Raw genomic sequence first — 17,159 nt, 5'->3', positions numbered from 1 at the left:
GAAAAGCAAAACTGTAGGAGATGAAAAAGGCATGCAAGACTGAGGAGGCAGGGGCCTTCAGACTGTGAGGTACATCCCCCTCTGCTTTTTATTTACTGGGTGTTTGCAACCTCCATTCACATCACCACCACATTTGGCTCTGCGCTGTTCTTTCTGTGCACTAAGGAGATGATGAGTCTTGGTGTGCAGACCCAACAAGCCAACTTGTTGATCACAGAATCATAGAATAGTTTGGGTTGGAAGGGACCTTCAAAGGTCATCTAGTCCAACCCCCCTGCAATGAGCAGGGGCATAATTACTATTTGCATGCCTTAAGTTTAAAGACTTATATTTGGAGATATTGTCATTTCTGGTTCAGCGCCGAACACCTTTGCATTTCAATAGTGAGCAGTTTAGTTGATGTTGATTTACTGCTTCATGGCTGGAGCAAGAGGTGAGAAAGCAAACCAAAGGATTGTTCCTGTGCCTGAGGCGAGCTACAGATAGGGTATGTGGACATTTTTTTAGAAGTTTCTCTGTTTCTGATACCTCTGTGCACGAAGATGTGTGTTGTTTCCCCTGCCTTGAAGAATTTTAGTATTCTTTGTATTGATTTGTTATATCCTTAGACAAAATACACTTCCATGGCAGGAAGAAGGAAACAAAAGGAAATGATTCACTCAGATAATAGCAATGAAATATCTTTTTACATTACATTCCATATGTACTAAAAAAATAGCCATAAATATTGCAATGATGCCAAAGCAGACATTCTCTGAAATGCTTTTAGAGGTGTTTAGAAACGTGGCTTTAACAGATGAGGAAATGAAAGTCACCCTTTAACACATTTGTCAGCCAGGTCCATCCAGATTGCAGTTGACAGGAATTGTGTAAAAGGTCAGTTTGTGAAGAATAGTCATACATGAAAGGAGTTTCTGCTCCACAAAAGTGCAGAACTGATTGCTTTTTGAATTCTCATTTAGAAGATTGGTGTGATTTACTGGACTGAGCAATATTTTTTCTTAAAAATGCTCACTAACACTTGTGTGAATAACAAAGCTAAATTTGTGGTAGGAAATCCTTTCAGGCATTCCTCTGAAACTTTTCCCCTAAGTGCTCCTTTTAATTCATGAGACCATTTACACAAAGGCAAAGGCTGTGAATATTTGGCAAAAATTTATGTTAATGCAAAAATTTACACAAGGGATGTTTTGAGGTTGGTTTGAGTTCTTTGAGAAACACGACAGTCACTGAACTGCTTTTTGCTGCACTGAGAGTGAGAAATGGGCAAGACAAGCTTGAAGGGAATAGTTCAGGCTTTGCAGAAAGCTTAAATAGATTCACATGCTCATCTGGGCTGCAGTTTAACAAGTACAGGTACAACAGGCAGCTTGTGACAGGTTTGCCTGGAAATATGCTGCGTGGAAGTTATATAGGATTCAGGCCAAGATACATGTCTAAACTGCAGCACCAGGCTGGACTGAAGGTTAGTGTCACATTAATGAAACTATACTGGTTTGGAACCAAATCCCCTTTGGTCAGTGTTAGCCCGGGAATATCTTTGCACTGTGCTCAACTGGGTGAAGCAAATTTCTCTTCCAGGAATGTGTTGACATTAAGGTCATTTTAGAAAATATACTTTTCAACAAATTATGTGTCCAGTTCTACCTTTGTAGTATAATTGCTAACTGTCAAAAAAAAAAAAGGTTTGGTAAAAAGTAGCATTTAGTTATCTTTGCGATTAGACATCTGAGTTTGTGACTTTCTGTAGGTTTCTTCATCACCTTTGAAAAGACCAGTTTTCCTGGGGACTCACTGGAAGTCCAGGACACACCTGGATTACTCAAAAGTGTAGTATATTTTCCCAGTGTGTCACACTGTCCAAGTGTGTCCTTGTGTAGTCTTCTCATGTCATTGTCCTCATCCTCATTAACACCATTGTTGTCGTGTTCTGATCACAGACTCTGCCTTTTTCAGTTCCTAAAATAACACCTCAACAGGCAAGTGAGATGGAGATTACTTCTGGAAGTGCTGAAAAGCCTTTCTATGGTGAGTAATAGGGAGGAATCTGGTCCTCCCATTGACTTTTCAGAGCCAAATTAGATGCTAAAATGGAAGAGGTAGGAATCCGGAAGCAAACTCTTTTCTCACATGGTACCTTGTCCTTCCAGGTCACAAGAACAAAGAAGCAGACCTGACATCTTTTCAGCTATCTGTGGATGTCTCTCAAAGGTAAAAATGCATGAAGAATAAGAATAGAATCTTATGGTATGTCCTGAGTTGTCCCCCTATTGTAAAGACCAGTGGGATCAGAAAATTGACTGTGCATGGTTGGGGGATGGAAAGGCTTTGTGACTCTCCCTGCTTCTACGAGCACTTTGACTGTTGCAGCCCCTTGTTGTCTGGGATCCACATGACATTTTCCAGTGAAACAAAAGACGAAATAATAACTATTATAAACCAAGCAGCAGGCAAACACAGAAGTCTGTGATTTAGAGAAATTAGGTTACCAAGCCTTCTGTCTCTCCAATATGTGATCTGAAAGAGAATCATTGCTAGTTATTCAGTTATGTGTTTCTCCGTAAACACAGGGTGTCTAATCTCATCCTCATTTGCACACCCGCATGGGCACTGCAATCTAGGCATTTATAAGATGCCTAAAGGCCACATTATTAATACGACCAAAGCAACTGCCTATAAGTTACATCCAAGGCACAGACTACATAACTTCGTGTTCAGTTTTTCACAGTTCAACTGAAGTGGTGGGTTGTATAAATATTCAAGTAGAGGAAGCTGAGATGGAGAGCTATTTGCTGCTTTAGGGATCTCAGAGCACCTTCACTTAAATATGCTGCTATAACAATTTTGAGGCTATTGCTGGTCTGTGGTTTATGCAGACTTTCCGGGAATGGCACCCAGCTGGGTAAAGGCCAAAGGCGAACATCCTTCCAGAGTCTTCCTGAGGTCTATGAAGAAAAGTCGTGGTTGCTCCGTGTCTTGCTAATTCTGCATTTCCCATATTTTTGTCTGTGGGAGCTCAGTGCCCAGGTCAGGCAGAATCACCTTGTGCCTGAGTCAGCCAGGCAGTAGTGGTCTAGAACGCCTTGGTCTCTGTTGCTGGAGCTACCTCAAGAGGTAAGAACACAATTCAACCTCTGCTCCTGCTCCCTCAGGCCAATTAGTGTTAATTAGTACCAAACAAAAGCATGAAAAGGCAGCATTTTTTGACTGTCTCCAGCTACATAACAGACACCATTAATGGGTAGGTCACTGACCTGCCACCATGACAAGAGAAGTTTTATTGAAACTTTTATTTGTAACTTGTGCCCCAGAGATGACAATATCTGTGTCCCATTGCCAGCCCAAGTATGCAAGTTACATGGTGCAGTATGTGACATCCAGCACATCCAGGGTGCAGACTGGATTGTTTGACATTGTGATACCTCAAATGTAAACTAGAGGATAAAAAGGTTCTACAGTATTTTAATTTCAGCCAGTTTACATCTACAAAGCCCTGAGCTTCTTGATATGATCTCTCAGTGGACTCTGTTGTCAGTAGGAGATTGAACTAAGTGCGTTCTGAAGGCCATTCCAACACGACTTATTCTGTAATTTTATGATTCTCTATATTATGAGTCTGTATTATACACATGTAAACATATATGTATGAAAATAAACATGCATATAAACAAAATATATAAATATTTGAATTTACACACATATTAAAAGCTTCAGGAAAGGCTAAGCAGGTATTTCTACCCAGGAACATCTTGGTGGGGTAAATTTGCCCATAGTAACGGAACTGCAGATCCACAGTTAGGTTTACAAAGAGGCAGTTGGAGGTACAGTCATCAGGAAAATCACACTGTCAAAATCTCCCTACAGTTCTGTGTGTGTATATACCAACTTAATGCTAATATACAGAGAAATATGGGAAAACACCATGTAGGTTCAACTGCTCTTCTGCTCTGAAACAGAAAGTGTCAAGTGTGGTTTCAGAGACTGTCCCTTAGCTGCTTTCAAGATTTTATATGCTCTGACACATTTGTGGTCTCAGGAAAAAGGCAATAATTTTTTCCTATAAATCCTAGACATCTTTTTCATGTATATTTTTAATGAATATCTTGAGAAACTGCTCTACATTTTCCTTGGTTTTATTGGCCACAAATCCACCATGAATTGCACTTTAAAAACTGTTATGATTAACAAGGTGTTTTCTACCCATGGAAATTTTACCTTCAGCTGAAAACAGTGTCCTGGTTTATTTAACAAAGAAGCATCACAAGGAAGGCCAGGAGGACCTTGTAGATGGCCGTTTGAGTGCTCTTGGCAAAGGGGATCTGACCTGATAAGCAGGAGCTAATTGGGTGAGATGATGGATAGTGGGTCTTTCGGCTGCAGAACCTGGCATATGAGCTCTAGTTTTAGCCTGCACATCTATTGACAGGTACTCCTTGCTTTAAGTTTATACCTGGCCTTTGAAGTTTCTGCATTTGTAATCTGCTTGTGATAGCAGACACTTTATTTGTTGGTCTGTGCAAGCCTGTCAGGACACTGAGCTTTGGAGTGGACTTTTGAAAGGAAATATTTATGGCTAAATCCCAGAGCAGGGACCAAGCAATGCTGTTGTTCTCAGAAGTGAGGTGGCATCTCTCTGTTGCAGACCATGACTTTTAAGCCCTTTCCTACTTAGGTGGAACAGTCATGATGGAATGGTCCATGAAAGCATGTTCCCACCACAGAAGTCACCAGTGCTCAAGAGAAAATGAGAAGGTGAGTTTGTGCTTCTGCTTCATGTTATCTGAGGGTTGTCTGCGGAAGAGTAGGGAGGATGAAAAGAAAGAAAAACAACCACACTAAGTTAGGACCAGGCAGGAATTTTTTCATAAAGACCAGTGGATGAAAGGGGACAAATCAGACCAGATATACAACCCTTTTATCATTTTGATTAGTCATTCTGGTGAGCCACAGGAGAGGATTTTTTCCCAGTATAAGCTAGGTTTGATGATATAGGCTTTCCTGTAGAAGAACTGTATTTCTGAACATAATACAGAAAGGGACATGACAGTGACTCTTGTAGCTGTGGAAGAAGAAAGGGGTAGGAAAAGACACAGAGTACTTTAAAGATATGTGTTGCCTAAATTTTTTAATGATCTGTTTTCCAGGGTTACTATAATACTTTAGCCAAATTCCTCCTACTGTTTTCTGTGGAGATGCAGGAAGATGCAGAAGACAGGCAGACATGCATACATCCGTAAATCCAACCTTCCTCTGCCCATAGGCTCCTGTGCCAGACTCATGGCAAGGTCAGTCCTGCAATCCCACCAGCCCCACTAACTGCGCAGTGGGAAAAGCTGGACCCCAGTCCCACACCCTTGGGTGACAAGGCTGTCACCCTGCACAGCCAGCTCAGCAAACCTTGGCTGAATGGAGCTAATGCTGGTCCTTGAATGTCGTTGATGCCCTTCCTCACCCCTATCCAATCTGGAGCCCAGCTCCCTGGAGAAGCAGCTACACCTCGGACCATCATGTGGGACACAGCTGTGAAGGACCCTGCCATTTTATCCCAGATGATGGTCATCCTGTTCACATTGACCATGCTAACGTTCACTGTCCTGACACATGTTAAAGGTTGTGAGGTTTGCAATAGCGCTGTGGGCAGGGATAACACTGCTTTTCTGTGTCATCCTGGTGGCTTGAAGGAGCTGGAGCAGTTAGCAGAGCTGGTTGCTGCACTGGCCCCTCCATCCCTCCAAGGGAGAAAGGCTTCTGGATTTATGGAGCTCTGCCGCATGCTGTGGCTCATCTCTGGATTCATAACCCTCTCGAGAGTCTCTTCCACCAAGCAATTCCTGGGTGCTGGTGAGAAGTTGTGTTTACTTTGTACACTGTCCCATGGAGCTTTTTGCCTTTGTTCATCACTTCTTTGTTGTTACGGTAATACAATATAACAGCTTCTTGAACAGCTATCTCTTTATCAGCAGAAGAGCTTCATGATTCAGAACATCAAGTGCTGCACTTGTGCCCACAGGAGGGAATGCAGAGCAAGGGAAGATCAAGAAGATGAACCAGCCTATAACTCTTTGAAAGGCCAAACAAACACTGAGATGGAGCGAATGTGTTTATCTAGGAGCTGGGCTTTGAATTCTGAGATACTGCTGCTGGAAGTGGGAATCAGGCAAATGTGTCTCTTTTCTCCCTTACTGAAAAGATTCAGGATATCACGATGTGTGTCACATACATCTTACTGATTTAGAAGAAAATTATGTACTTGATGTATCTCACTGAAAATAAGGGATGAAATCTCACCCTTCCTTCATGCCACACTGTAGTTCTGTGGAGTTAATTCAATTTAATAAAGAGGGAGAAATAAGTAGGACTCCAGAGATATTAATGAAATACCTGTCACTGGTCCTCTACTCCAACCCCACTACTAACAGGTCCCTGAGTATTTCCCTACAGATCCCATTATTGCTGTGCCCAAGAGTCTCACTTCAGGCTGTCAGATAAACAGCAAGTGAAAATCTTAGTTGATCTATGCTCCATCTCTAGTCAATAACAAGAGATGCAGGGACAAATTGTACCTCACGTGGGCTACCTCAAGTCAGCTGTACCGCAGTCTGGAAGTGCCGATTCCCTCCATTAACTGTAACCAGAGACTAACCAAAACTAATTCAAGTGCGTGGGGTAAATGTCTAGAATTCCACAGTCCCACACCAGCCATATAAAAATGCACCCTATCATTGGCTAGACCAATGTGTTTTACATGCACTGTCACCTGTTCCTGGAAGCTGGGAGAATATGTTCAGGACCATTCATCAGATTTCTCTTGTGGCAAGATGCAGGTTTCTGCAAGCAGGGATCATCTATCTGTACCTCTGCCTTTCAGCAGAGGAGATGTTGCTTGAATAAGCTGGTGTGTGTGTGTGAACGTGGTTATCACCTATGTTCTGTTTCTTGCCTGGCTCCTTTTGGTGGGTGCAGATCGCTACCTAGGCTAAAGAAGAAACTTTGTTGTGATGTACCTGGTGGACTGGCAGTTTCCATGCTATCCTCTCTCTTCGCTGGGGATACGTTCTCAGATTTGGAGCTGGAAATATCATCATCATTGATCAGATGTACCCTGCTGCAGAGTCCTGAAATTGTGTTAATGACACACCCAGAGACTTTCTTCAACCAGAAAAAGCAAAAGTGAAATCTTGGTCCCATGGAAATCAATGACAAGACTTGTATGTATTAAAGTTTCACACCTCTCAGAAAGGAAGAAGGCATGGGAGATTTACTTATTCTCTCACTACATAAAATTAAGTCATCTGCTTTCAAAAATCACTGACATTAAAACATGGATTCACATTATAATGGAAGAACAGATAACAAAGAAACAGAAGATGAGCAAATCACATTGTAAGCTAGTAAAAATATATACAGAACAATGCCACCAGAAAGGAACTGAACAGTTTTTAATGTTTTAAATTGGCAATGAAAATTACCTGAAACTAAAGCTCTTCATAGATTCAAAGACTTCCATGTTGATTTCAATACAAATTAATGTGTTTCAGAAAAGAGCCTTCTGTTTTCAAAATTGCAAAATGACAGACTTTGAATTTTTTTTTGTTTTTCCCTCAGCTTGAACAGCTTCAACTTCCAATTCATAAAAAGCATAGAAGATGATTAAGTCAAAATGAAAATGAATTTTTCTGACTATATCTACACAAAATTTCTCCTGGAGTTTTTGTCAAAGAAAATTGTGGTTATGTTGACATTATGTATAAATGCTCAGTGGGAAAATGCTTGAGTGCTTGAAAAATCTCTGCATGATAAGAAAGTGATTAGCAATCATGTACTGGAACCAAGATTGTTTGGTGACAGACTAAAGCAGCACTCTATTAAAAGTGTGTACATTTAAGCCCATAAAAATACCTGGAGTGTCAGAAAAAGTTTTAAAATGAAGTTTAAGTTAGAGAAGTGCCTACTCATTTGGGTAGGTTATTACTGTTTTGAAGTGTCTCGCTGTCAGGGACAGAAGCACATTGCGCCCCACTGCCAACCCTGGCCATCAGTCTGCCAGGACTCAGCTTCTGTGAAGTGTTGGCCTCCTAATACTCTTTGATTTCACCAATTTTAGGACATTCAGACATCTATGAGGATAAATTTAGGCAAATGAGAAAATAGTTTCTATGTACTAAGTGCTGTGTGGATGGAGGGGGGAGAAATGATGGCTCTTATTTTGCATAGTTCTAAAGACTAAAAGGTTGATTCATTCTGTCTTGTGCTGTTGTCTGTGACACACAAAATGAAATTAAAAAAAATAAAAAAAAATCAAAATTAAAAAAACCCCCAACAATTACAGTATCTCATATGATAGATATACATTCCCTATGCATCTGTATATGTCATGGTACATGACTATCCTTACGGGTGCAGCAGTCTTTAGGAGGACACCAAAGAGCATGACACACAGGCATCATGTTTCTCAAGACAAGCATGTGTCTTCACCTGCATTGCACATAACACTCATATGAGGGTTTTGAAGCATCTCAACTTCCAGTTGCTCTCCCCAAGAGGATTATTTTTTCTTTATGACTGAATCTATATTATCAGAACATGCCCAAGTGCCTGAGTCCTCCTGAATCACCTCCTGGGGGATGAATGAAGATGTAGGATGTGACCAGTCCCATCTGCCCCTGCTTGATTTCCATGGTAAGGCAATCCAGGCATGTGGGCTGCAGGAAGCCCTGATGTGGTCTGAACAGGTCAGCTAGCAGGGTGCTGGGAGACCAGGGGTCCCAGAGAGCTCTGCAGCATGTACTGGAATGTGTGTCTACATGGATCCGAGAAGACGGGGTTCTCAGTTACACCAGCCATAGCCTATTGGGAGTGAGAGAAGCTCTAGGGATGTAATCAGTAGTATCTAGAGATGGTAGGGATCAAATGCTGAGAAGACCTCCGAAGAAGGGAAAAAAAATCAAGCTCCAGTCTGACAGTTTCACACAGTTCCCAGTGCTATTAATGTTGTACCCTTATTGAGAGTCTCTTGGGACTGAGCATTTTGTATCATACACATATTTATCCTTCAGTTGCTCTTGGAGCTAGTTCTCATACAAAACACAGCATGATGTTTCCTTACTATCAACTCAGTCAGCTGAGAATATCAGTTTAATAATACATAGAAATGCAAGTTCAACCTAGATGCTTCAGAAATCTAGACATGTAACAACAAAAAGACATAGTGCTCTACACTTTGTTTCCCCTGTAGATCTGTTTAGCCTTGTTGCGGTGTAACATTAATAACAAACCTAAGCTCAGCCATATGTGATGGCAAAAACACATACATGTCCTGTACTGCGAGCCTGTGCCCATAAAGTTTACTTATATGAGTGCCAGATCATCCACTCTCTCTCCACAAGCCTCCTGCATATGTTTAATTTAGCTTTTTATGCTTTGTCATCAAGCCTAAAGATCTGTACCATAAATAATGGCACTATCCCAAATTATTTAAATATTTTATACTGATCTGGTTCTTTAAGAGGAATGATTGTTTTACTATTGCAAGGGTATTAGCCATTAACCAGGGTCCCACTATTATGTAAATTCATAAAAAAAAGAGGAAGAGAAGGCCAAGTCTTGGCATGCACATAGCAGACAGTTGCCTAGTGTAGCAGGTGGTGAAATCACTGTTGGTCTCCAGATATGCCCAGCTGAAGCCAAACTGGCTGTGAATGAAATGGAAGTTGGTGTGTGGAAGTTTAGAGGATGGAAGGTAACATTTCCAAGACCAGCTGTTGCCACCTTCACCTTTTCCTCCTGTTAGAAATAGAAGGAACATCAAGCTTGCTTTTTTTTAGGTTTCTCACCACATTCCCTTTCCCTCCGCTTCTTTGTCTGTTTCTGTGACCTGGGTACCACCATGGTTGAACTTTGATAATAAGTGCTACTGGGAATTCATCTGGATTTACTGCGGCTGACAAACATTTCATTAATTACAGTGATGTTCTGCATGTACCAAAAGAGACGTTATTACCTGTAAAGTTTACTTTCAGGAGATAATCCTTGTACAGCTTCCTGCCATCTAGATGTTTCATGGCATCACAGAGTTTGGTGGTGTTTGGACACAGAGTCCGCTGCATTTTATGCAAGGCGTGGGCCATCGCATACACAGCATTCACAACAAACATGATCTTGGATTCTTGCTCGTAGTTAGAACTATTGATGGTGAAGTGCTTGTCACAAGCCTTTTTATGTGGTTTTCGGTTCTGGAGGTTACACTGGAATTTTTGCTCCCAGAAGTCCTTGAACCATGGGTTACGTCTGTTATTGTAAGGGCTGAGGCTTTGGAAATACCTGTCAAACTCTTTAACTGGGTGGGAAGCAAGTTCCAAGGTTATTGCCCCAGAAGCTATGTGCTCATTACCCTTGACAATACTCTCTTGTGCTCCCCATCCATCGCTGGCAATCCAGGTAAAGGAAACGTTGAAGCGGTTGGCAGCTGCGATTAGCTCCCGAGAGTCATCCCCTCGCATGAAGAGCACCACCACTCTGGCGTTGGGTTTCTGGAGCAACTCTCTGATCACACCATCATAGGACTTCCTGATGTTGGACCGGCCCACCTTCTCAGAGGTTGCGATGCAGATGTTGCGGAGGCGAGCTTCCTGCTCGAATGCTTCGATCCCTGTCTCCCCATAGTCTCCTTCTGAAGCAACTGTTGACACGTAAGTCCAGTTGAAGTACCGTAAGATTTCAGCCATGGCTTTCGCTTGATAGAAGTCAGGGGGCACCGTCCGTGCGAAATAGTCATAGCGGGATTTATCACTCAGCTTGGCACTGGTGGAGGCATAACTTATCTGGGGGATCTGGAAGAGTCTGAGCAAATTTGCCACCTAGAGTGAAGGGGGAGAACACAGATTTTTAAAGGGTGCTATTTATAACGCCTAACAGAAAAATCTAGAGAAAGGCATAAGCAGTGGTTTATAACAAGAAATATTCTGACAATCACAAATTAAGGGTGTTGATCACATACTTCAGTGAGACCAGTGCACTGTGTAGGTGCAGAATAGCTGTTCTGCTGCCCAGTTAATTCCCAGAGTCCTACTGGGACCATGATGAACCTTTTATTTCTGTTGAGCTGAGTCTGTTTAAATCAACATAGAATTTGACACAAATGGCCAATATACTTCAGTTTCAGCCTGTGTTCCTTACTAAGGTCCAGAGATTTGCATTCCTCTCCTGTTCAGTATGATTCATCTTCTCCAAGACTCATTGTATTTGATAGCCAAATACACTATTAAGACATACATTTTTATTTTATGCAAGCATCGCAGATATACATGTACATGTTTTCTTTTACAGAACTTTCTGACCCCACTTGTTGAAATGCTCCCTATCTCTCCTACTTGTTTATCTTTTAAACTCTTTTTTCTTAGCTGTTCTGATGGCAGTCCTCCTGAAATGCATGTTTGTTGCATGTCAGTACTCCTCAAGTGCTGCAAAATGTTGTGTTGACATTCTAATAATCTCTAATTGCTCTTCTTGTGTGTGGTCCAAAGTCTTGCAGTTTTTATTTTTCTTTTTTTATCCATATATTGCTATATCCAATGCTTAAATATTCCCAAATCTACTCTGTCACTCTCATGGAAGTGTAGCTCCTGATTACATCTGGAAATAAATGAAGAAAGGTTATGACATATTTTTCCAGTGATTGCTTCTTAAATGACAAAGGGAAGACGTTGAGTTCTGCTCTTGGTGAGTGGAAGTTGTGTCCAGTAAATTAAATTTAAAGCTGATCTTGGAGTGTATCCTGACAAAACCATTTGGAAAGCAATACTGTACTTGAGATTCTGAAGGGAAACTTATTAAAAATTGCCCAATGAATTTTTTCACATTTTCCCCAAATGTTTCTCTGACCACAGACTGTTTATGTGAGAAATCAAAGGCAAAGAACTGTTTTGAAAAGAACGCCGTGGAACAAAGCAAATTTTGAAGACCCAGACGTCAGTAACAAAATAGGCAGTCTGGTAAAAAAAAAAAGACAAAAGAATTTTATTGACTTTCAGCAACCCATATCACTTGGGATACTATAGATTTAGATTCTATCTTTTCTGTAATTCTGACATTGAACCAGTGTCCTGCTATGGCTCAGTGTCCCACTATAAACTGGTGTAATCTCTTGTCTGGGCCGGACTCTGCTGCCAAACCATGCTCGTGCAGTGCCCTTCATAACCCCCTGGGCCACCTGGAACAGGGCACTCCAGGAGACCTTGGTCCTCTGGTCCTTCTAGGGCACCAGTGAAGAGCAGGTGGGATGTTCTGGCATCTCAGCTGTATCTGGGGAGCTGAAGAATGCTTTGATAAAATAAACTGCTAGAAGTGGTTTATTTTAGTTTAAAACAAAATAAAACCTCTTCTACACTCCTTGGAAGGAGTATCCTGGCAGGGAGCTTTGGCTAATGCTCTGTAGTTTTGCCTGTGGGTGTAGGTACGTGGCTGGGAAATGCTGTGGCTGAACAAGTTACTGCGGTTCAGGAAACAGCCGAAACCTCCTTAACCACCCTGCTAGGTGCTAACACTCATGAAGCTGCCTTATGCTGGAAATGTGGGATTTAATTTCCACTGTGGTGATTTAAGCGATCAACTTTAAAGACAGGAGATGGGCTGAGAGGCTTGTTTTGTCACCAAGGTGCAATGGATGCTTTGAGCATTACTGAGCCGCAGTGGCTTTGTAACTTTTGATTACATACCCACATATCCACACGGTTTGGTTCACATGTCCTCATGCAAAAAAACCACTTTGACTTGGTAATAAGAATGTCCTCAGTGTAGCTATTCTGGAACATTTGTTGCAGAACAGTGTGGGCTGGAATTGCTATTCTTGTCTCAGTTTATTCTAGCAGGAATTATTTTATTTGAGCTAAACCATAATAAGGTTATACACACATATCATTCTGCATTCCCTCATCATATTGGCTAAAAAAGTCCATTTTCTAGCTAAAGCAGTGCTATTCGGTGTGTAGTCAAGCCTTCAGCTCACAGAAGGATGCTCTGAACAAATATAACAACAACTTTTTTTTAAAAAATACTTTTTAATTTTAAACTTTTTTCTTTATCTTTTATCTTTTATTTTAGCCTAAGCAGCAGAAGTATCCATATGCAGGAGAACAGAACTATACCCTCATTTTACAAGGTGGCCCTGAGCCCTGGAGGTCACTGTACTTCTAGGGTCCCTGCAAATTGCCAGAGATTCTGCTTCTTGTGCTGTGGGGGGAAGAAAGCTTTCCAGTGACAATGCTGTTTACCGTAATGCTCTTCGCTACAAAACTGCCCAGATGGTAGATTTTCCTAGCTCAAAGCTGAGAAAAAATGAGGAAGTCTGATTAATAACAGAGGGTAGTGACCCAGTCATCTGTCAGAGCTGCAACTGATAATGGAGGTCAGTGAAGTTGTATCTGTTACTGATTCAGTAACACTCTTCTGGAAATTCTGAAGTCCAGAATTTTCTGGAATACTGTAACAACTTGTTTTAGGGACAAATTTTTCAAAAGAGATCTGGTCTCAGGTTATTAGCTGATGCAGCCAGTTTCAGAATGGTCCCGTTTTCCAGCCATTTCCATGCTGATCTGAACCTCTGATTCTGAAATCAGATTCTGATTAAACAAGCAACAAGATAAGGATGCAGGTAGCACATTCTGGAGAGGAGCTGATATCTCGGGCTATGTCTATTCTGCAGTGGCTCTGTGCAGTAGAGGACAGAGCAAAGTGAACCGGAGTTACGTGCGCTGAGATTGAACCACCTGAGGGATACCTAAACCTCTACAGCCCCATGCTACCTTGGAATGTCTGCTATAGCTTCAAAATCGCAGTGCAGATCCAGCTTTTGCTAAGTGAAATAATCTATCTTGGCAAAGCTCCAGGCAGCAATTTAATCAAGCCCTGGTGTCTGCAATTAGAGCCTGAAATCCATATGTTGGCACTTAAGTAGCAGTAGTAGCCTGTTTTTTTATGCTGTCAAAACCAGTGGGTTTTGCAGATGCTTAGCGCCTTTGAAAATGAGGCTGGATGTTCTGCATCTGCAACCTAAAACAACCGCTTTGCACAGCTTGCTGCGAACAAAGGGTGTTGACACAGTCAGTTTTCATCATGATGGGAAAGCTTTATCTGCTCTTGCGCTGTTGGGTTTATTATTGTAGCATCTGTCCTGCGCTGAAGCATCCGGTTCCCAAGAAATCCTGACTCTCATCCACCTGCTAGGATGGATGCTACCCAACCTGAACATGGCAGAAAAATTCAATGTGAGCCACGTCCCTCCATTGGGAACCAGTGAATCCTGCAAATGGTGTGACCAGGACAGTGCCAGAGGAGGCCGATGTTCCTCTCATGGTGTTGGAGCCACATCTGACACTTCTAATTCTCTGTGCATCAGGGACAGTAAAAATATTTATGGGAAATTGCCAATCTAGCTTGTAACACTTAAAATGACTTCCTAATACCTTTCTGCAAGGAGCAGTGAATTAGGTACAGCTATCAAACATGTGAATCTGGTTTCCGAATATATTTCTGGCTGTTCAGGAGTCCTGATGATAGATGGGATCAGGTAGGTAACACCTATATATCTCAGGAACTCATATATGGATTTATTGAATCCCATCAAGCATTTTGCAGTCCTCCGTAGGGCTTTCTTTGCTGGCAGTAGGATTTATTCTGATGTTTTTGTTTAAAATTTCCCTTCTTAACAACCCAGAGGATGTTACATGAATTGTTTGAATGTGTACAGGGCTGGGGACCGCAGGAAACACTTTGGAAAAAAGAAATCTCAGAAGTGTTGGAACAGATAAGGTCTTTTCAACACAATACACAAATGTGTATGACACATTTGTGGGACAGAGGAGACCCCTTTTTAGATGATAGTGCTCTCTGCACTTCTAAAATTATACCACGTGAGAATCTCATGGCACTTAACACGGCTTAATGAATCTAAATTCACAGAGCTCCTTTGAGACAGGCAAGAGCTCCTGTGGCTGTTTTGAACAGACAGTGAATTAGACTGCTGAGCAGAGTGGGGTTGAGGTAAGGGAGTTTTGTGTCGGTTGCAAAACTAGAGAAATTCCCATGTCTTTGAACTGCAATCTGTCCTAACAGAGATTCAGATGCTGCCTTTGGTCTCCTGAAAAAGTCTTTCTGTCGCTGAGGATAAGTTGCTTGTCCAGATTCCCACAGTAAGACCATGACAAAGCCATGTCACAAGGATATCCTAGTGTCTAGATCATGGCTATAGCACAGGAGCTGAGATTTTGCCTTGATGAAACGTATACTGCTGCCAGTGTATGTTCTATCTGGTTCCTAAATAATAGTAATCTTCAGTGTGGGCTTTTGGTTATTATTCAGGCAGAACTGCAGCTAAAACATATGTTCCAACAAATACTTTTTTTTCTAATTTGAATTTTTATTTTTTCTTAAATCTAAAAATATTTTACTCAAATTTTGGCAGAAAGTGTCATTTTAGAAAGTCAGGAAAGAAACATAGGTTCTGAATGCAGTGTAGGTGTGTGATAAGTGGTGTGCATAAACCTAATACAAAGACTAAGGGAGAATACTTCTCTAGTAAACTACCTCCACTGGCCTGCACACCCTCCCCATGCTCCCACCTCCTGGCATTTACATTTCATGTCAAGTTAGAACATCCCTTCTTTCATTTATAACCACAGAATCACAGAACAGTTGGGGTTGGGAGGGATCTCTAGAGATCATCCAGTCCAACCCACCTGCTAGAGCAGGTTCACCAGAGCAGAGCACACAGGAAGGTGTCCAGGTGGGTTTTGAATGTGTCCAGAGAAGGAGACTCCACAACCTCTCTGGGCAGCCTGGTCCAGGGCTCTGGCACCTCCAAGTAAAGAAATTTATCCTCATATTCAGATGGAACCTCCTGTGCTTCAGTCTGTGCCCATTGTCCCTCATCCTATCATTGGACATCGCTGAAAGGAATCTGGTCCATCCTCTTGACACCCACCCTTGAGATATCTATAAGTATAAATATAATTTCTATCAGTTTTGTCTCTCTTTGGTATTAAGAGGGTTGCTTACTAATTAGTGACTGTTCTTCTTTAACAAAATTTCTTCCAATGGGTAACTCAGGTAAAAAACTCCAATTCATTACAAAACAAATAAAAAGGTCTGGCATTTTCGTTAGTAAGGGGAGGAGAGAAGGCAACAGAGTTTTCTGTCTTGCTCTTCTCCTGAAAATATTGGCAATCAAGCTGGAAAAATATAGCTAAATATTTGCAGCGGACTCAATAGCTGTCACATCCAGAGAAGCAGTGTTTGAGAAGTGAAAGAATTGTGTCTGAGAAATGAACATCAGAAACAGGGAATACTGTCAGAATAACATCTAGGATTTCTGTGGAGGACCCAGAAATTTCTTTTTATATGCATGTCCTGTGTAGTCAAATATAAACCAAGAATGACATGTAGAGAAATGTTGTACTTGGAGAGAGGAATTGTTTGGAAATCTTTTTTACTTTTCTTTCCTGCAGGGAATAGGACAGTGAGCTGTTGCATATGAACTCTGCCTCCATGCAGCATTGACCGCTGAAGTGAAGTAAGTTAAGCACTGGGTTGGCACACTGAGATCTGTGTGGAAGACCTTGCTCTACATGTCAGGAGTGTGATTCTCTTCTGAGACTTGGTAAATCTGACTGTGACTCATCTCACATTTACATGTGATGAGGAAAGGGAGTAAAACTGGAGTTGATGGTTCTAAAATCATAAAATGGCTTCTGCAGCTAAAAGAGCCATCAATAAATATGGTTGAGACTCATTAACTGATGCATAATTCCTAGTCAGAAGGGACAGAATGAGCGTGGGTGATGTCAAGATGTCCCTGACTCTTTCCTATTCTTGTCTGCTTTCCCTTTTGGTTACATCCTTCCCCACTTGTAACACGGCAAGGCTCCTTCCTTCTTACCTGTGATCTCACAGGTTTCTTATCTATCCCTGAAAAATTGTATCATTTCCCCTTGGCAAAAGAAGAAAGTGCTCACGCAGAGGAAAAAAAATATTCCAAACCTAAAACAAAAATCTTGCAAAGGAATCGTTTACCTTGAGATTTTCAAAAAAGCCAACCTGAGGGAGATGCATGCTTTTAAAATCTTAGAAGGACGTGTCCAGTGCTGATTGGGCACTTTGAAAATCTC

At 41.5% G+C, this 17,159-nt stretch overlaps 1 protein-coding gene across 1 annotated transcript in view; it reads right to left on the bottom strand.

The window, feature by feature from the left end:
* Positions 1–17,159, bottom strand: part of GRM3 (glutamate metabotropic receptor 3) — a 106,200-nt gene that overhangs the window by 22,335 nt on the left and 66,706 nt on the right. The window contains 1 exon segment of the mRNA XM_071803504.1: positions 10,001–10,856. Within this exon segment, the coding sequence (XP_071659605.1) occupies positions 10,001–10,856 (856 nt within the window).

The sequence above is a fragment of the Patagioenas fasciata genome, chromosome 1, assembly GCF_037038585.1.
Source record: "Patagioenas fasciata isolate bPatFas1 chromosome 1, bPatFas1.hap1, whole genome shotgun sequence".
NCBI lineage: Eukaryota > Metazoa > Chordata > Aves > Columbiformes > Columbidae > Patagioenas > Patagioenas fasciata.
Note: the sequence above shows the minus strand (reverse complement) of the source record. Positions and strands in the feature narration are given on the sequence as shown.